General features: G+C 33.8%; 1 protein-coding gene across 2 annotated transcripts in view; it reads left to right on the top strand.

Annotated features, from left to right (window-relative positions):
* Positions 1–21,446, top strand: part of CDKAL1 (CDK5 regulatory subunit associated protein 1 like 1) — a 668,649-nt gene that overhangs the window by 240,953 nt on the left and 406,250 nt on the right. For both annotated transcript variants that reach the window (XM_027874274.1, XM_027874355.1), the window contains one exon: positions 15,705–15,808. In XM_027874274.1, coding sequence (XP_027730075.1) covers positions 15,705–15,808 — 104 coding nt within the window. The remainder of the gene's footprint in view (positions 1–15,704; positions 15,809–21,446) is intronic.

The raw sequence follows: 21,446 nt of genomic DNA, 5'->3' as shown, positions 1-21,446 counted from the left end.
CAGCTTCTAACATGTACTATGACCATTGGCAAATCATTTAACCTCTCTGTGCTGCAATTTCCTTACATGTTAAATGGAAAAAGATAGAATATTTATTAAGCCGTTACTATGTGCCAAATATTGTACTGGGCAATACAAGCACAAACAAGTCACACCCTGCCTTCAGGTAGAGTGGGATGTTGGTTGGACAAGGATGTTGGTGAAGTTCAGAGAAGTCTGGTCAGGACTGAAGTGAACAGGGGGAGGACTCCTCATGAAATGGTGGTCCTGGCTAGGGTCTCACCTATTAGAAATGTGACCTGGAGTATCTGTAGTAATTGCACAGAATAATAGCTGCAGTGCCCTCCTCAAAGGATTATTATGAGGATCAAATGTAATAAGGTGTGTAAAGTCATAGAAGTGCTTTATAAAACTTTAAAAACACCATGAAAATGGCAAGTTGTTATTATTTTGTTAAAATATACTTTAAATGTATATGTCTGTGTGACATATATCCACACCCACATATATTTATATATAGATGTTACTACTGATCTTGATCCCAGGATCCCAGTGTTGGACTCACTTCCAATCATTCAGTTTCTCAATGATAATTCCTATGCCACTTCTTGAGTGTAGATTATCATTGGAACCCTAGCTTAAAAAGGCAAAAGACTTCCATTGCATCCTGGGCCATTGCCAGTCATCTTGACTTATGTCTTGCCACTGGACTCCATTGACTGTGGACAAAGCTTGAGACTGATGACCTTGCACAGCTCTGCCTCACTTAAATATAATTCACTTGGAAGTCAAGACAACGCATTCCTGATGTTATTTGTTCTCTTTGAGAACAGAGGACAAACAACAATAAACAGCTCCAACAACCTTAACCCAGGAATTGCTCTGAGGAAGAAGAAGGCACAGTCTCTCCATCTTCCAGAGATGAAGTCAGCCTCCAGTTGCAGTAGTACTCTAAAGAATTTGCAGAAGCAAAGTATACTAGCAGACACATAGCAAGAGGGAAATATCTGTATGGGTTATCTTATTGGAACTTCTTGCTTTTTTAAAGTCTTATGGAAACACTTGTAATTCTTCTACTTCTACTACATAATTCCTCTTGGGAGGGGCAGGGTGGGCAAAATGTCTAGTACTGTATCTTGTTGGTTTTGTGACTTCATTCAGTGCTTAAATTAATTCTTAATTAAAAACCCACATTTATGTTTTATCAGATATAATATGCATAAATATTTTTAAAAAAACATTGAATAAAAACTAAATATATGTACTTAAGTTCTTAAGAAATGAAGATCCTATTGGGTCTTGAAACAAAAGACCTTCTAAGATAGAGGATTTTGCCACATTATATTTTAGTTATTTGAAAATAGATTTGTTAGTTTTTATTTGGTAGACTTCGTCAAGGTCATTGCTATACAAAGTTTTCCTTCCTTCCTTCCCTTTTTCCTTCCTTTCTTCTTTTCTTCCTTTCATCCACCCTTCCTCCCATGATAATTTTTTTGTTTTCTTAATCACTAGAATTTCTCCTAGCATTTTTTTCACCTTTCTTCCAGAGAGCATGCAATATTAAAAAAATAATCTTTCAAAGAAAAAAATTAGAAAAAGAAGAAAAGAAAAAATCCAATACTGGTCATACATTGAAAAATTTTTGTGGATGTAGCACACCCATGGAACTACAACCCTTCCAAAGTAGTGAGGTGGAAAATTTCCTTCTATCACTTATTTGGTGCTAAGCTCATTTATTATAATTTGTCAACATTCATTTTTCTTTTTTCTGTTGTTGTTTACATCATTGTAGTCATTATATGTTTTTCTGTTTATATGTTTTCTTGGCTCTGCTTAGTTCACTCTTCATCAGATCATAAAATCTTTCCATGCTTCCTTTTATTTATAATATTAATTATTTGTTATTGCACAATAATATTTCTTTAAATTCATGTACCATAATTTGTTTAGCCATTCTCCAATCAATTGGCATTGACTTTGCTTCCAATTATTTTTTCCACAGAAGTGTTGCTATAAAAATTTTAATTTATATGGAATTCTTTCTTCCTTGGAATATCAGCCTAGTAATGAAATAAAATGATATGGACATTTTAATCACTTTATTTTCTTCATTAGAAATTTCTTTGTCAAATGGTTGTACTGATTCACAACTCCTGATGACCTATCTTCTCATATCTCCATCTTTAAATATTCCCATTTTTTAAAATCATCTTTTCTACCTTGCTAGGTATGAGGTAAAACCTCAGGGTTTTAAAATTTGTATTTCCCTCAATGTTAGTAATTTGGAGATATATCTAATAGTTTTCAATTTTTCTTTTGATAATTTTTGGATTATCTTTTGACCATTTATCTATTAGGGAATGGTTTTTCATTATATCTCTGTGTCTAACTCTGTAATCTGTCAGTTGTTAACAAATTTTTGATACCAAACCTTGATCTGAGGAAATTGATGCAAAAAAATTTTCCCCCATTCAGCTGCTTCCCTTTTTATCCAAATTGCATTAATTTTATTTATGTAGAAGCTTTTCAATTTCATATAATCACAGTTATCTGTTTTCATCTTTTGAAGTTGCCTCTATCATTGATTTGGTTAAGAATAATCTCCTATCCAAAGTTGTGAAATGTATATGATATCCTTCTGATATGATCTATAATATTAAATTATATATGCATTTTGAATTATTGTGGAACATGGAATTAGATGTTAGTTTAAACCTAATTTCTGTTATACTGCTTTTCAGTTCTCTTAGGAGTTTTTAATCAAATAGGAAGTTTTTTCCATAAGTGATTTGTTTTCTAGTTTATCAAACACTGAGTTATTGAGTTCCGTTGTTTCTAATTCTCTCTTCTATAGTCTACTGTCTGTTTTTTAACCAATACTACATAGTTTTCATGATTCTTTTTTATAATATAGTTTAAGGTCTGGAGGTTCTATTCTCCCTTCATCCCTACCTTTTTTGTTGTTGTTGTTGTTTTCCTTGATATTATTGATCTTTTGTTTCTCCATATGAATTAATTGTCATTATTTTTTTAGTTCTGAAAAGTATCATCTTGATAATTTGATTGGTATAGCATTCAAATTATATATCAAATTGTATATTAACCTTGGTAGTATTATCCTTTTTATTATATTGGGAGGGCTCAGCGAAGACCACTAAACATTCCTCCAGTTATTCTTTTATTTCTTTAAGGTGCACTCTAATTGACTCTATACAAGTAAGTATTTTTCATATTTGTAGTTACTTGACATGAGATTTCACTTTCTATAGTTGCCCGTTAGATTTTATTAATAATTATAATGAGCATTTAAATAACATTTTAAGATTTGCAATGTACTTTAGAAATACCATCTCATTTTGTCTAAACAACAACCCTGGGAGGTAGGTGCTATTATTACCCTCATTTACATATGAGGGTTATGTAACTTGTCCAGGATCACACAGCTTATAAGTGTCTAAAGTGTGATTTGAAATCATGTTTTTCTGTCTCCAGGTCCAGCATTCTATCCACTAGTATAGAAAAATGCTGTTCATGTCTTTTCTGATTTCCTAGGATTTTCTATTTCTTATCAATAAATAGGGGCACTTTTATCTTCTTTTTGCTGATCTTTATACCTTTAATTTCATTGTTGCCTTACTGCTATTACTTTCATTTCTAGTATTATATTAAATGAAAGTGGGGATTGGGAATATAAATAAAAGTGAAGGACAATTGGGAAGGAAAAAAGCAAAATACAGTTATGTTAAGAAAACAAATATTTTCCATAGAAGCAAAACATATTGATCTTAAAGATTTGATGCTGAGGAATGGCTAAACAAGTTGTGGTATATAATTGTGATGGGATATTACTATGCTATAAGAAATGATTAGCTGGTTCATTTTAGAAAAACATGGAAAGACTTGCATGAAATAATGAAAAGTAAAAAGAGCAGAACCAAGAGAACATTGTATACAGTAACAGCACTATTGTTGGAAGAATAATGAATGACCACGTTATTCTGAGTATTATAACTACTCAAATCAACTTCAAAGGACCTATGAAGTAAGATTCTGTCCACTTCCAAAGAAAAACCATTACATAGAAGTAAGCATAGTATAGTTTTACATATATTTTTAAATCTATGTCAGATGGTGTCCTTCTCTAGTGCAGGGTGGGGAGAGAGGGAGGAAGAAATTTTGGAACTTAAAATATAACAAAAAATAAATAAAATTAATCTTTAAAAAAACATTTGATGCTTAGAGGCAACTTAATTATCATAGGTTTCCCAGAAGAACATGAGAAGTCAAATACATCACAATGCAAGAAATAAGACAAGAATACTGTCCAGAACTTCTGAACAAAAAAAAACAAACTAAATTTCTCCTAGCCATCCCATAACATTGAGATTTTTTTTTCTAAAAATAAAAGACACAAAGTACAGCTTAAATAGAAGAAATGATAGTGGAAGAACAGGCTTATCCCAGGTTTCTTGATACTGATGTTACATTTCGATTTTATTGTTTTAAATGAACTTTTTTATCGGGAACATTTCCTTGAACACACATTGTAGAGTATCAAAAGAAGTTTTTGTTTGTGGTTGGAAAAAATGTCCACAACCTGCCAACTAAATTTAAAATTGCATAAGAATATGGGTGTTGATGCTGAGAAATGGTGTGTAGGCAGCACATTTCTTGTCCTGTCTGAAAACAGTTATGAAAGACAAACAACCAATGTGGGACTGCTTGCTGCTTTATTTTTATATGGGAAAGACAGTTCTAGAATATTAATAAAGCCAAGTAGATTTAAACTAAACTGTTAACATACTAGGAATTGGGATTGATTGATAAACATTTATACATTATGGAATTTAATTTCTATGAACTACCGAGATCAACTGTATTATCTTATGGTAGAAAAAGAATACCAACTTTTCCTGATATAAATATGACAGGACCAGTTTCTTTGTACATGTTGAAACATTCTGGAACCTTGCACTTAGGTAATTCACTGTTACATCAGTGATTGCAAGCTGTGCTAGGTACAATAAATAATATAGTGATGTTGACCTATTAGACACTATCTTTAAAAATGGACCTGTCATATGACTGCAATATTTAAATCTAAAAAGTAGGTCCAGACAAATTGTCTGAACCCCATATATCCCTGAGAATCTGTGATCACTTGGTAAAACCAGTTTTATGTTTCAAATATAAAAGCTTATATACATCAAGAAACAGTGCTGTTAACACTTATTGTCTACCTTGCCTAGTGCATACTGCCTTGGGTTTAAAAATTCTAGTCAAATAATATATGTGAAACTATTGCCTGAATATAAGTACACAGATATTATTTTTATTATTTATGATCATTATTATACATTAAAATCTTGGTTTTTGGAACTTATGCAAAATTACAGAATCTAAAAGCTGGAATGCCATTTAATTTAACTCATTCCATCACCAGCAATCCTGTATACAAAATATTTGACAAATGATTACATATTTACCAAAGAAAGGGGCAGTAATTACCTTCAAATGCATCCCTTTCCACTTTTGGATGTGTCTAATTGTTAGGAGGTTTTATTGCCTGTCCCAAAGTAGTCAGTTAACACATGCTTCTTGATTAGTTGAGTCAAAAACTACATTTCTGAAACTTTTATACATTTCTCTTGGTTCCGTAGAACGTAATCTAATCCCTCTTTCATATGACAACCCTTTAATTATATGAAAACAGCTATCATGTACCACGCAAATTTATCTTCTCCAGGCTTAGCATTCCCAATTCCTTCAAGTTATTCAAATATATCATGAGCTAAAGTTCTTTAGTATTTTCCTTACTGTCATCTCCGTATTCTCCATCTTATTCATGCCTTGCTTAAAATGTGTCATGTCAATCTTAATACAAAATTTTTTTGTGATCCAAATGTGACAGAGTAGTAGGAATATCACTTCCCTTTTTCAGACCACTGTGTTTCTTAATGCAAATTAAGATTACCTTGATGTTTTAGGCTACCATATCACACAGTTCATTTCTAGTTGACTTTCAGTCCACTCACACTTCCATTATCTTCTTCATTTGTATTTCTTGTTAGACAAATCTTTTTCATTGTATTCTTATGAGGCTGAATTTTGAGCCCAGATTTAAAAAAAAAAACTTTACTTTTATCTCTATTATATTTACCTTGTTAGATTTAATCCAGTCTCTTCAATTTTTTTTTTTTTTTTTTGGTGAGGCATTCGAGATTAAGTGACTTGCCCAGGGTCACACAGCTAATAAGTGTCAAACATCTGAGGGTAGATTTGAACTCAGGTCCTCCTGATTCCAAGACTGGAGCTCCATCTACTATGCCACCTAGTTGCCCTTCTTCAATATTTTAGGGTCAGATTCTGCTATTTCTCCCAACTTTTTATTTCTGCAATTTTGATAAGAATGCCATATCCCATATATCCAAGTCACTGATAGAAGTATACAATAGAGTGACTAGAGCAGAACCTCTAGGATGCTTTACCTGGGGCTTCCAAGCTGACATTCTGAGTCTGACCATTAACTACTTCTGAAGTTACCTAGTTGTACTGTTCTCTTATATGGAGATTTATCTTTTCTAAGGGTAGAATAATATGAGAGATTTTGTCAAGTGTATTGTTAAAATCTAGGTAAACTATATCCAATCCAGTTTTCTGCTTTTGCAGTCTAATAATTCTGTCAGAAAAGGAAATAAGTAATTCTGGCCTGACTTGTTTTTAAGAAATTTTTTTTTACCCCTGCAGCTTCCTTATCTAGACACTCCCAAGCTAACCCTTTAAAAGCATACTAGAATTTTCCAGAATTGATATCAAAGTCATTGACCTATAGTTTCCTTCCCCTTTTTTGAAAATTAAGGCAGCATTTATTCCTTTTTGGTCGTGTTCTATTTCTCTCATTCTCCATAGTCTTTGCAAGATCACCAATGATAGATCAACAATCATTTTGTTGCTCTTTCAGTATCCTCTGTGAGAGTTTTTCTGGTACTAGTGACTTGAACTGAGCAAGGGCAGGTCTCATATACATATACACACTTACCTTAGGTTTCAACTGTTAACCATTTTTGTTGTATCTATTCTAGTCCAAATCTTCTTCTTCTTAGAAAAGATAAGATCAAAATAACAGTAAAAAAATACAACTGGATGGATTAGGAAAGGCTTAATGTAGACAATCATACTTGAGCTAAGTATTAAAGGAAATTAGGGGTCCTAAAAAGGGGTTGAAGATAGAGAATTCCAGGTGTGAGGGATAGCTAGGTATGGAGAGAGGAGATGGAGTGTCATGAATGAAAAACAGGAAGAATTGTGGTTTGATTCTGGATAAGATGTCACGAGGACATAGCACAGAGAGACTACTACCTTTGTATACCTGGAAGACAGGAGTCTTTTAATACATCCCAGGCTCTCATCAACTTTCTTTGCCTACTGCTCCCATTGTTGAATTATATTGGATTTGCATTTCACCACAACTCCCAGACCCCTCTTCAGATAAACTACTATCTCATTGTACCTCTTCTATCTTATGCTTTTGAATTAGATAAGACTTTACATTTATTACTATGGAATTTCATCATATTTGATTCAACCCAGTACTCTAGACCAATGGTGTCAAACATGAGGCCACAACATTCCCTAGTATGGTTCAAACCAGTTTAACATATAATTGGTAAATATTTAATAAAATAAACAAAAATACAATAAGATGTTTTGAAACTAAGTATGTAACTTATATGTATGGTTTAGTGACCCGCATTTTGATTGGAGTTTTGATGCCAATGCTCTAGAGACTGTCAGGATCTTTTTGAATATTAACTCTGTCATCCAGTGTTTCAGTTTGCTCTCCCTGTTTTGGCATGCTATTTGGCATTTTATTTAAGTCATTGATAAAGATGTTAAATATCCCTGGTCCTAACCTTGATCTCTGGATTGTCCCACTATAAACTTTGTGGCTCATTGAAATTAAACCATTGATAAAGTCTATATGAGTCATTGATAACCTGTAATATTTAGCTCACAGGGCTGCTGTGAAGATGAAGTAAGATTGCAAAGCACCATATGTAATACCCATATATAGAGATATGTATATGTATAAGTAGTCTGGGGGCAGCTAGTTGATGTAGTGGATAGAGCACTTGGCCTGGAGTCAGGAAGACCTGAGTTCAATTGTGGCCTCAGGCACATACTAGGTGACTCTGGACAAATCACTTAACCTTATTTGCCTCCATTTCCTCATCTGTAAAATGAGCTGGAGAAGGAAATGGCAAACCACTCTAGTATTTTTGCCAAGAAAACCTCAAATGGGGTCACAAAGAGTTAGACATGACTAAAATGACTGAACAGCAACAAAAAAAGCAATCTGACTATGCCAGCATTGTTCATACTATGTCCGTCATTTCAATGAAGATAATAGGTTCTCTCAAGTTTTCAGATTGAGACTATTAATCAAATTATACTTGTGCAATTTTTACCCTTGCTCGCAGAATCCCTCATCTTTGAGAAGCACATTAGCATAGCTATCATTGGAGTATGAGGCAATGGAAACATGCTCAGGGAAATTTCATAGCCAACCACATTGTCTTGAGTAAAGAAAAGTATGATTGGTATAGGCCTTTGATACACTGAATAAAGTGACAACATAAATTCTTCAGTTAATCACAGTATCAGAGAATAGTCTAGTAGGATCAAGTTCAGAAGGATCAAACATAGTTAGATATCAAGGTCTGATCAAAGGCAGTAGGAGAATGTGCATTTTAACACCTGTGATATGTAAGCAATCCCAGGGATACATAGTGGATCAAGGCACATGATAATTCAAAACTTTTAATTATTATCACAGCAACAGTGTTTGCAAATACATATTGAAGTTAAAATTTAAGTTATGTAATAACATTAGAAGTAAAAAAAAATTGTTAATATTTCCACATGGAAAGGAGTGTACGTATGTAGTAAATATCATTCACAGACACTGATTCCTGATTCATAATTTTCAAAAAATAGATTTCTTGGAGTATCTTGTTATTGGGGATGTGGGGCAAATATTAACACCCTTTTCAGGTTCAGTTTGGTGAGGAAATGAGGCATCTGTAAGTCATGGAACAGTTAGCCAAAGGAGATTTACTTTGCCATGATACAGTAAATATTTACAATAAGAATACAGTAGTACTTAGCTTTTTTAGTCATCCCTATCTTCCCTTCCTGTTAACTCCTATATTCCCCATATAGAACTGTGTCTTGTCAGCAGGTCAGAGTATGGTGACTTTTGTGGTTTTTAGACATCCCAACAAGTCAGAGAGGTTGCTTGACTTCATGTGGGTGGGATTTTGTTGTGCCCTTAGGTAACCAGTAAGGGTGGTCAAAGGGGGCTGGGACTAGTCGCATCCCAAATCCTGTTGTGAAGAAATGGGAACCAGGGTCTTGCACATGACAATAAGAGATAAAAAACTTGGATAGTTTAAAAAATGTGAGCACCTAAATGATTACAAGTTAAGAACATTAGCCTTTTTAAGAAAAGCTATTAAAAGCTAACAGAAATTCAATTTTTAATTGTATAATTATGTCCAATCTTATTATTCAAGTAACATGTTCCCAGCAAGTCAAACGCCACTACCACCACAGCGACCACTATTTCCCTTCAAACCTCAAAGGAGACAACCTAGAAATCTAAACCCTAGAACCTTGGGAATAGCATTGTTTTCAGCCCAGTACCTACAGCCATCATGCTGGGAAGAAACCCTGTGGACATGCACTCTCTCAACTGTTTTTGTAGATGTTCTAGACACAGCTACTGAAGACCCAGAAACAAAAAGTTCTCACCACCAAAGTCCTTGGCACTAACAAATGGTTCGATATCAGAAACTGATAAAATTTTACAAGTACAAATGACATTAAAGAAGAAGTATTACCAATTACTTTGCTACTATTCCTTAAAGATCTTAAGTTCTTTCGATCTAACTTACAGCTGAAACTTTCCCTGTGTTTTGCTCCCCCCATTAGAATGTAAGCTATCCTCCACCCTCAGCACAGTACTTTGCACCTAGTATGCACTTAATAAATGCATTCTTCCTTTATTTAATCATTCATTCATGTAATTATTGCTGTTAGTTGTGTAGTGCCTTAATAGTTACAGAGCTCTGATGTACAATATTTTATTAGATCTTCACAACAGCACTGTGAAATGTAGGAACTACAGACACTATTATACTCATTTTAGAAATGAGAAAATGGAAGGTCAGAGAGGTGCAATGATTTGTACAGCTATAATAATTAACACTAATGAGTTAAGGCACGATGCAATTTTGAGAGTTTTATTTTTGTGACAAGAGTCATGTGGTTGTACTTACACCGAAGTTAGATTGTCTTACAATATCTGATTGACGTGGTTTCCTCATTTTCAGTTAGTTCTCTGTTATTTGAGTGCTGGATTTTGTATCATACCCATATGTTTCAGTGCTCGGTTTTGTTGTATTTTGTTTTCTATGTTACAGGCTCTAGTGTGACAATTACCTCTTCCATGACTGAGTTATCTATACTATCAAGAAAGTGTCCACTGCTGCAGTACAATTTTGTTTTCTCTGTAGAATTTATGGTCAAAATGAGGATGAATTTTTCTTTTCTTTAGGCTAAGTTCTGCTATAATTTATACAAAACTTGAATAAATTCTGTACTTCTCTGGACTCTGTGGATATATAACTTCAACTTAATGCCAAGTATATTTGAAATTTTACTCTCTAGTTCTTTTGAGTCATATGCTTTATTAATATAGCCCAGGATCTTTTTTTTTTTTTCCTGAAAAAACAGCAAGACTGTTATTGCTGACTCATTTAGTTTGTGGTGTGTTGTCATCTGGTGATTTGATGGCCATCCTGAGAATAATGTTTGCTTCTCTCCTGGAAGTGTTTCGAGTCATCTCAGACATTGCCTATTTAAAGAATAAGTTAGTTGTGTCAGGAATAAAAAAAATTAAAATCACAAAGTCAAAATTTATTGTTCTTGTGCTAGGTAGTTTTTGGTACATTAACATTTTAGGCTGTACTTGATGTTAGCTTTTTAATATATTGATTTTCTTTTGAAATTCCCCTTTAATATGTCTAAGTATTAGCTTTGTTTTAGGTTGGTACATAATAACGTTATATTATCATTTGCACATTTAATCAAACTCTAGTTGGAGAACTTATACTTTTTTTTAAAAGTGCACATAACTAATTTGTTCAAAAAACTTTGGAAACTAAATTGAATGATTCTCATGGTAGGCTGTGTTGAACAGTTGAGTCTCACACCACTTAGGCATGTGAAGCATTTGTTTCCTAACCTTATGTTTGCAGTTTGTATTGGTGATGTTTCCATATGATGAAATACAACTAGACCATAGTATGGTTTTCTAAGTTTCAGTTACTGTTAGAGGCTTAGCATTTTATGTCTTTGAAAAAGGTGTCTGTTGTTTCAAAATATATGTGAATCAAGATAGGTAAGTGAAATATAATATGCCAAGTTGTAGTATTAGTGCTTAAAATCATTTTTACATATCAAATTTCACTAGGAAAAAATGGAAGCATAGTGTTCTAGTTATAAGAGCTTATCAAAATAAGTATACTATGAGTGAGACATTTAAAAACACACATACAGTCTTTGAATGAACTTAGAACTGGAGAGGGACAGAGAATCTGTTAGAGTGAAAAATAATTATTATTTTTATCCATTATTATGTCTTAGAGTTTAGTTTTACTCCTTTGATAAATATTTACAAATTAAATCAATAATGTTTATTTTTAAACACTTGTTAAGTTTCTTTTTCATCTAAAAAGATTTTGTCTTTGTTGTTTTTCTCATAGATCCAAAAAAAAATTCAGAGCAAGCCAATTCTTTTTTCTAAAATTTCAGAGTAAAACTTTAAAGGGTAAAGCAAAGGCTGACTCCTATCCTTTGAGGTTTTCAATTGTTGCTTGGCATGTAGCCATGCAACAACCTGTGCAAAGATGAGTAGGTGTGGTATGAATGTTTTAGCTACATTCATCCTAACAGTCATGGTCTGTTCAGGATTTTGCATCTTCCTCTCTGTTCAACGGCTGTCAATTTTTGGTTTTGGCTTCTAGTAGTTAACCTTGAAAGGTCTTTTGTTCTATGACAGTTGAAGAAATTGGCACAGCTTTCCTTTTCTTAAACAATTTGTTAATTGTTTATAAATAAATGAAGCTCTCTGTTAAATGCTGTTGAGTTCCTGTATTTTATGGGAATCTTGATAAGTCTAAATGGTTGGTCATTATTTCTGGATGATTAAAAAGTTCTTTAATGCAGTTTCAAAGAGCACAATTCTTTCCCCTTTCTTACTTTTAAAATTTTTGCAATGTACATTTTCCTTAATGTCATAGCAAGCCTTATTAAAAAAAAAATCAGATATAGTAGAATTCACAGTTATTTGTAATTGTAGCTATATTTGAGTGGGCAGAAATTTACTGTTGGAAATTGTCATTAGTGCTGCTTTTGACCTGTGAAGAGAACAATGAACCCACATAAATGATAAATAACTTAAAGTGTATTCTATACATTTTTATAATCCTTAGCCTTTAATAGGTCTGTTTAACATTTCATCAGATAATTTATACTTGATGCATTTTGAATAGTGTTACTATTTCCAGTTAATAAACATTTATTAAGTGCCTACTATGTACTGAATACTGTGCTAAATGCTGGAAATTTAAAAAAAAAAAAAAGGGGCACAAGACAGTCCCTACCCCCAGGGAGCTCATAATCTAATGGGAAAAACAACAAGCAAACAATTATATATAGTACAAACTATATTCAGAATTAGTAGAAAATAATTGAAAGAAGGAAATACATTTAAGAGGAGTTGGAAAAGGTGTCCCATAGAAGTTAGGATTTTAGTTTGCACTTGAAGAAAGTCAAGTAGGTAAAGATGAGGTACAAGGACATTCCAGGTATAGGGGATAGCCAGAGAAAATGGCCAGAGCCAAGGGATGGTGTGTCTTGTTTGAGGCACAAAAAGCAGTCTAGTACCACTGGCTCAAAGAGTATGTAGATGGGGGAAGGGGTTGGGAAGAAAGAGGTGTAAGATGTTTGGAAAGGTTGGAGGGGATGGGTTATAAAGTAGATTGTTTTGAATAACAAATGGAGGATTTTAATTATTTGATTTAGGGAGCAGTAGGTAGCCACTAGAGTGTACTGAGTAGGGCAGTGACATCATTGGATTAGCACTTTAGGAAAATCTGTTTGGCAGTTGAACGAATGGATAGGAATGAGGAGAATCTTGATACAAGCCGACCTACCATTAGACTATTGCAGTGGTTTAACATTAGGTGATGAGGGCCTGTGTAAGCCTAGTGGCAGTGTCAGAGGAGAAAAGGGGGCATATTGAAGAGATGTTGTAAAGGTGAAATCTGCAGACGGTGGCAACAGATTGGATATTGGATATAGTGAGGAGTCATGGGTGAAACCCAGGTTGAGATCCTAGGGGATGAGGAGGATAATGGCACTGTCTACAATAAAAGTGAAGCTAGGAAAGGGGAGAGTTTAGTGGGAAAATGAGTTCAGTTTTGAACATGTTGAGTTTAAGATGTTTACTGGAAATCCCATTCTACATGTCTGAAAGGAGGTTGGGGATGTGTAACTTAAGGTCAATAGAGAGGTTAGGGCATGATAGGTCGATATGGGAATTATCAACATAGGGATGATAATTAAATCCATGGGAACTGATGAGATCATGAAGTGAAGTAATATAGAGAAGAGAGGATGACCCCGCACAAGGCTCTCTGGTATACATATAGTTAGAAGGCATGATCTAGAAGAGCATCTAGCAAAGGAGATGTAGAAGGAGAGGTCATATAGGTAGGTTGATAACCAGAAGAGATGAGGAAGAGGTGAGAAGAGGGAACTCATGGCAAAAGGCCTCATTTCCGCCCCCGCCCCCCAAAAGTATGAGGCAAGGAACACGAAAAGACAAAGTCTACAATAAAATATAGCCTGTTAGAGATTTAGAGCTCCAGAGGGTACAGTGGAAATGAGTGGTCAGATATGGAGTGAGACTTGGTATAGGGGGATGAGAATGAGGGAGTGGAGACAGGTAGGGTTGAGGAATATGGATTTATTCTCCAGTAGTTGGTGGTTCAGTATCGCTGGCATGGTGGGGGTGGAAGTTCAGTTGCTAACCATCATTAACTGTTGGAAATGAGATCAAGCAAAGTATAAATGGATTTAAATTTTTCAAGCCATCTTTGAGAATCTGTTGAGTGTGAGGTGAAATTTCACAATTGTTTTACTTTACATTTCTCTTACCATCAACAATTTGTAGTCTTTTTTTTAAATGCGATTATTGATGACTTGCAATTCTTTTGGAAACTACTTGTTCATCTCCTTGGACCACTCATCTATCACAAAATAATATTCTTGGTCATATTTAATTGAAATAGTTCCCTGTCTATATTGGTTGGTTATCAGAGATATTTAATGTGAATATTAAATACATTGGTTTTGTTGGTGCAAGACCTTTTTTAAATTTGGTGTAATTAGAATTTTCTGTTTTGGCTTTTATGTTCTTTTCTATTTATTCTTTATTATTCATGACTTTTAAAGATATTATACTTAATGAATTTCTTCTTAAATCATAGATCTGAAAGTTATCTTCTGTTTTTCTCTAATTGTTTTTATTTTATTGTGCACTCAGTGCAGCCACTGAGGCTGAGATGCAGCAAAGCATGGATTGATTCTCTGCTGCTTGTGCTAATTTTGGCTTAACAATTAACACCAAGAAAACATAAGTTCTCCACCAGCCAGCACTAAACCATCCATATATGGAATCATCAGTTACAGCAAATGGAGAAATTTTGAATGATGTGGATAAATTCACTCACTTTGGCAGCATACTTTCATGGGATGTACACATAAATGATGAGGTTGACACACTTATTGCCAGAGATGGCTCAGTGTTTGGGAGATTTGAAGGAAATTGTGAGAAAGAAGAGGTATTAGATTGCCTATGAAGGTCTACAAAGCCATTGTACTAACCTCATTGTTGTATGCTTGAGAAACCTGGACAGTATACCAGCACCATGCCAGACAATTGAACTGCTTCCACTTGAATTGTCTTAAGAAGATTCTGATCACCTGGCAAGATATAAAGTACCAGGCACTGAGTGAGCCACATTGTTTGAATGCCAAATATACATTTGCCTAAAAGACTATTTTACAGAGGACTCACACAAGGCAAGTGCTCACATGGAGGTCCGAAGAAATAATACAAGGACACTCTCAAGGTCTCTCTGAAGAATTCTGGAATCAGTTGTGAGACATGGAAGACACTGGCACAGGACTGTCCAGCATGGTGTGTCTGCATCAAAGATGGCACTGTACTGTATGAGCAAAGCAGCATTGCAATAGCTCAAAAGAAACATGAGATGCACAAATTTAGAGCCATCTCCACTCCAAATGTTCACATAGACTATTTGTGCCTGACCTATGTAGTTGTATCATTTCAGTTTTCTTTAAGCACAAAGGACAACAGCCAATTGTTTTTATTTTAATAGAATGGCATTTCTTGTCAAAGTTGCTTATTCATTTGGAGCTTATTTTGGTACATTGTATAAAGTTTGATCTTAACTTAGTTTCTCCAAAACTCAAGTTTCCTAGTACTTTGTACTCTTGCTATCATGTTTTTAAGAGTTATTGAACAGTATTTATTTCTGACTGTTGAACAGGTGTCTCAATGCTTGTACCTACTGCAAAACAAAGCATGCCAGAGGAAATTTGGCCAGTTATCCAATTGATGACCTAGTAAATAGAGCCAAACAGTCTTTTCAAGGTAAGTATTTTGCTATTTTTAGTATAATCATTTGTCCTTCAAAATGTGTCTTTTGTTTCTAATCTAGTCTTTATTCTAACAAAGTTTTCCTAAATTTCTCATAATACAATTTAATTATTTTACAATTCTAGCTTTTATTTTAGATTACAAAAATTCATTTGCAAATTAAACTTCTCTAAGTATTAATACTCATATTTTATGTCATCACTACCACATTCTTAGTGTGACTCATTCCTTTTGGATCATGTACCAAAGAATCTAATACCATATGTCACTATTATGAACTTTACAATAACCTGTTGGGACTCTCATAGGGAAAAATATCTGAAACATTTTCATCCCTGCTTATCTGAGATTTGGCAAATTCATCCTGAGTCATTTCCTGGTTTGCAAAGCGGGCATTGTTGCCTCAGACAAGCTGGTGAGACTTAGTTCACCAACATTAAAATAGATGTATTTGATTGAGGGTCCACTGCCAAACCCACTTTGTCTCCTTTTTCTACGGTCTGTAGATTACAGCAAAGATGATTCTGGTTTTCTTATCTATTTCATCACAGTTGACAGCTGGTGGTACCTTGGTTGTGGATACCCATGTATCAGGTGTATTTGTATGGAATGAGACTACTACACTGGGCCATTACAGAGAGAATGAAGCCCGTGCTCATGAATCAGGCCCAGCTTATACTACTGATAGTTGCCTGGACTGTACTACTCTTCTCACACCTCCCTCCCCTTTCTATCCCTTTTGCCTTAGACTGAATAACCCATCCTTCAAATCACAACTCATATGCTATCTCCTACAATAGGCCTTTACTCATCTCCATAGTTTTTAGGACTACCCTTTCAAATTACTTTTTATCAATCTGAGTATCTCTTTTTAATATTCTAACAGAGGGCCAAGGTTTTTTTTTTTTTCCCCCAAGAATTAGGAGGAGACTGGGTTTTTGTTATTTTTCTTGTTTTGTTTTATTTTGTTGCTTTTCAGATTTTCATAGGGACTTCATAAAGTTCAAAGGGTAAAACATGATGTTAGATGATCAGCCCATTTGAAGAATTATGCCTGCACATGCATCTTCAAATTTGTTTTTGCTTTTTGGTGTATGTCATATAACAAGGAATTGAGACATACTTTATCAGTATAGTTTGCTGAGTCTAGCAAAGTAAAACGTTTCAATCATATTTAAATATTCTAAATTTCTCACTATAAGTTAGAACTCTTCACTAATAAAGTTTAAAACTTTTAGAAGATAGACATACTTATAGCCAGTCATTGTACGTTGATACAAAATCTCTTCAGTTTTCTCTTGAGAAACAAAAGTAAAGCTTATTTCTTCTAGAGAATAGCAGTCAGTTAAGATTATCCTATTAGAATACTGCTGACTACGTATACACTTTTTTGGTAAATAAAAAATACGTAATTGTTTACAGATAGTTTAATTATTATGCCTACGTACATACTTCAAAAAGATACAATTTAGTAAGTGACTTTTTTTTTTATACTACAAAGAAGATGGCAATTAGTGCTGGTAGTGGTGTCTTGCAGCAGGCTTTTTTGGTATCTTGGTATTGTGGTTTGGTGTACATAGATACATTCTCTGTATTCAGCCTGCCTGGTTCAAGCTTTCATCACCTTTTGTTTTCTATTATTGTATCAGCCTCCTTGGCTTCTCTATTGCATCCTCATCTCCATAGCTTTCAAAATGATATTCTGGAAGTGTAGCTCTGATAAGTAGGCACCCAAGCTGAAGACTCTCAGATAGGACACTGAGCAAAGAAATCAGGCAGATCAATGCAGTGGAGTTTGGGGAACACCCTGAGTGCTGAACCTGAATCCAATGTCTTCTGGTTCAGACTTCGCCAGTGACTGAGTCCTAAAGTCATGAACCTTTGGAAGATACAAGTAAACTCACAGAGCCAACATAACCGGGATTGGAGGAAGTTCCTAGAATTAATTGAGAGCTACAGACTGGGGAACTGGGTGAAGCTTGCTATAGATAGCCACATGCTACTTCCTGCTCCCTGCTCCAGCCTGGGACTGAGTTTAAACACTGGGACTGTTGAAGAATCCCAGGGCCTAACCCCAGGCCTCCTCCCTCAAATTTACTAAAGCAACTACAAAGAAAGAAGAGAGAAAGAAAGAAAGAAAATCTTGTAATGATTTGGTATGATATGGTATACTATAAGGCACAATAAAAATGGCTCATAAGTAACTTATCCAGCAAAACTGAGTATAATTTTACAGTGAAATAAAGTGGATATTTAATAGTTTGAAAGACTTGCAAGCATTCCTTTTGAGTAAACCAGAGCTGTGTAGAATCTTTCAAATGTAAACAGAGGAGAGAAGAAAAACCTAGAGTTAACTGTATTTGAGAAATTTGATGAGGCTACATGATGATCAAATGCTTATGTCCTAATAGGGCTGCATTGTATTTCTCCATTGTTTTCAAGAGCCAAAGAGGTAACAAAGAGAGATCAATTGAGGGCTTTGATAGGGTTGTGCGCTATTTTACTTGTTATTAAGAAAGATTTTTTTTTAAATGGCGGAAAAGTAAACATAACAAAGAAGAAAGGTGGAATAGGGAGGGACTTCCTATTTCTTATAATTGAGATGTGTCAAAAGAAAAAAATATACAAACATGGAAGTGTAGGGGTAAGGAAAACAGATCTCACAGTTACCTGCGAGAAAAAGATTGAATATGCTTATCAGGGTTTTAGTGTAGAAATTCACTAAAGTCAACAGGGAAACAGACGGAAATGGGTAAAAGAGAAGCTTTCAGAGAAATGGCACACTTCTGGAGGGAATAGTAACAAGCTAAATAATCTTCAGCAGTGAAAGTCAGATTATGAAGTCAGTTCAAAAGGAGAGAAAGAAAGAGTATAATTCAGCAGCTCAAGACTGGGCTAGGTAAAGATAGGAAAGCCTAAGGAGTAGGATCAGACCACTACAGTTAAAGGAGTATTTTTCCTAAACTCTTTCACTTACCATCTTATTTTTCTTTGTAAAAGGAGGGAGACAGGGAAGAGAGTAAACCTTATTATAAGATATAACGAAAGAAAAAAATGTAACTGCTATAACTGTGAATGAGAATGGGATGAACTCATCCACAAAAAGGAGGGTAGCAGAATATATTAAAAAACAGAACCCAACAATAAGTTGTTGACAGAAAACATACTTGAAACAAAGATTTACAGAGAGCTAAGACGAGGTCTAGGAGTATAATACATTTTGCCCCAGATAAATAAAAAAAAATGAGGTTGGCAATCATGATCTCAGAGAAGAGAACAATAAAAATAAGTATGTTAAAAAGATAACCTTAAGCTTACTATAAAGAATGAAATTATATCAATTCAAAAAAATGTAAATATATGTACATTAATGACATAGTATCTAGATGCTTAAAGGAAAATCTTATTTAATTGCAAAGAGAAATAGATAGCAAATGAATAATTGAGGGCTTTAATGCCTCCCTTTCACCTTTAAGCAAATGCAAGAAAAAGATAAAAGTCATAAAGAATATATGCACACATATATTTCTTATCTTTGCATGAACTTATGCAAATATTGACCATGTACTAGTGCATAAAAACTTACAAGAGATGTAGAAAAAAGAGATATTAAACATATCCGTTATTGACTGTAACACAATAAAAGTTATAATCAATTGAGTTTCAAAGAAGAATTCAGACTTAAATGTCAACTAAATAATATAGTCCTAAGGAATGTGTGGGTCAAAGTGCCAGTGATACAAACTATAAATTCTTTTTCTCAAAGAAAACAATTAAAATGAGAAGGAATAAGGACAAGGGAAAGGAATAAGCATTTGTTTATATTCTAGGCACTCTGGTAAGCACTTAAAAAAATTATCTTATTTCATCCTCAAAACAACTGTGTGAGGTAGATACTATTATTATCCCCATTTTACAGTTGGGAAACTGAGGCAAATAGAGGTTAAATGATCTTCCTTACTCCAGGTCTGCTACTCAATCCAACATACCACCAACTGCTTCAATGAATAAAATATCAAAACTTTTGGAATGTAGACAAAGCAGTTCTTTGGGGAAAATTTAAATCTCTGAACATGTTCATCGACAAAAGAGAGAAACAAAACATCAGTGAGGTGTGTACTCTTAAAAAATACAAGGAAAGGAACAAATTAAAAAAACAAACACAAATATAGCAACTTCGAAAAAATGAAATAAATTTGAAAGCAAAAAAAATTATGAAACTAGGAGGTCATTTCTTGAAAATACTCATAAAATAGAAAAACCTTTAGGTATTTTGATCAAAAAAAGAGGAGAACCAAATCACCCATGTAAAAGCAACACAGATGGAATTATAGAAGATAAAGAGAAAATAAAGGAAACTCTTAGAATATATTTTTCCCAATAATATATCAATAAAGCTGATAACATTAAAGAAACATGTTAATACTTAGAAAAATCTAAAATACCCATATCAGCAGAAGTAAAGAATTTAAACAACCCACTTATGAAAGAAATTAAACAAATCACAAATGAACTCCCATATAAAAACTCTGTATTTTATCAAAAATTTAAAGAACAATTAACTCCAATACTATATAAATTGTTTGTAAAAATAAAGAAGTAATCTTGCCAAATTTCTATTATGTATGATTCTTTTGATACCTAAATTGGGGAGAAAGAAAGCAGAGAAAGAAAATTATAGACTGATATCTTATGCATGTTAATGCAAAAATAATGAATCAAATATTAGCAAAAGGTTTCAGTTTGGATTTATTAGAAGAATGTAGGTCTGGTTCAGCATTAGGAAAATATAAATTAATAGACTATGTCAGAAAAATTGCAAAATTTTCATGATTATATCAATAGACTTGGGAAAAACTTTTGACAAAATATAATTATAAAAAGAACAAATTACAAAATATAGGAATAAATGAATCTATCCTTAAAATAGTGATTAGTTATCTATCAAAAACTAAAAATTAGCATTATCAGTAATAGAGAAGCATTAAAGGCTTTTAAAATAAAGATCAAGGGTAAAATACAGTCAGGGGTGGGCAACCTGTGGCCTTCTAGGACCTCAGGTGCGACCCTTTGATAGAATCCAAACATCCCCACCCCTGATACAGTCATTATCACATTATCGTTTAATATAGCTCTAGACATGTTAGCTATAGCAATAAGAAAAAGAAATTAAGGGAATACACACACACACACACACACACACACACACACACACACACACACACACACACACACCACACACACCCCCTATGGACAAATAGGAAAAATTATTGCAATTTGAAAAATGTATATATTTGAAGATAGTTTGCTTAAAGAACAATATATTTTCAATTATACATGAATTAAAATAATTTCATTGAATTAATAGGATACAAAATTAACACATAAAATCATTAGCCATCTGGATGTTTCTAATAAAACCCAAGAGAAAGATATAGAAAAAAGACATCGCATTTGAAATAACTGCAGAATATATAAAATAATTAGTGGTTCATCCAGCAAGCAAGACACACTGAAAACTTACTCAATATGACTACAAAATGTTTTTACAAAATAAGGAGTGATTTAAATAATTAGAGAAATGTTAATTGCTTTTGGTTGAGCTGTACCAATATAATAAGAATGTTATAGT

Source organism: Vombatus ursinus, unplaced genomic scaffold, assembly GCF_900497805.2.
Source record: "Vombatus ursinus unplaced genomic scaffold, bare-nosed wombat genome assembly UNPS02000577.1, whole genome shotgun sequence".
NCBI classification, from domain to species: Eukaryota; Metazoa; Chordata; class Mammalia; order Diprotodontia; family Vombatidae; genus Vombatus; species Vombatus ursinus.
This window is presented reverse-complemented; position numbering and strand designations above follow the sequence as displayed.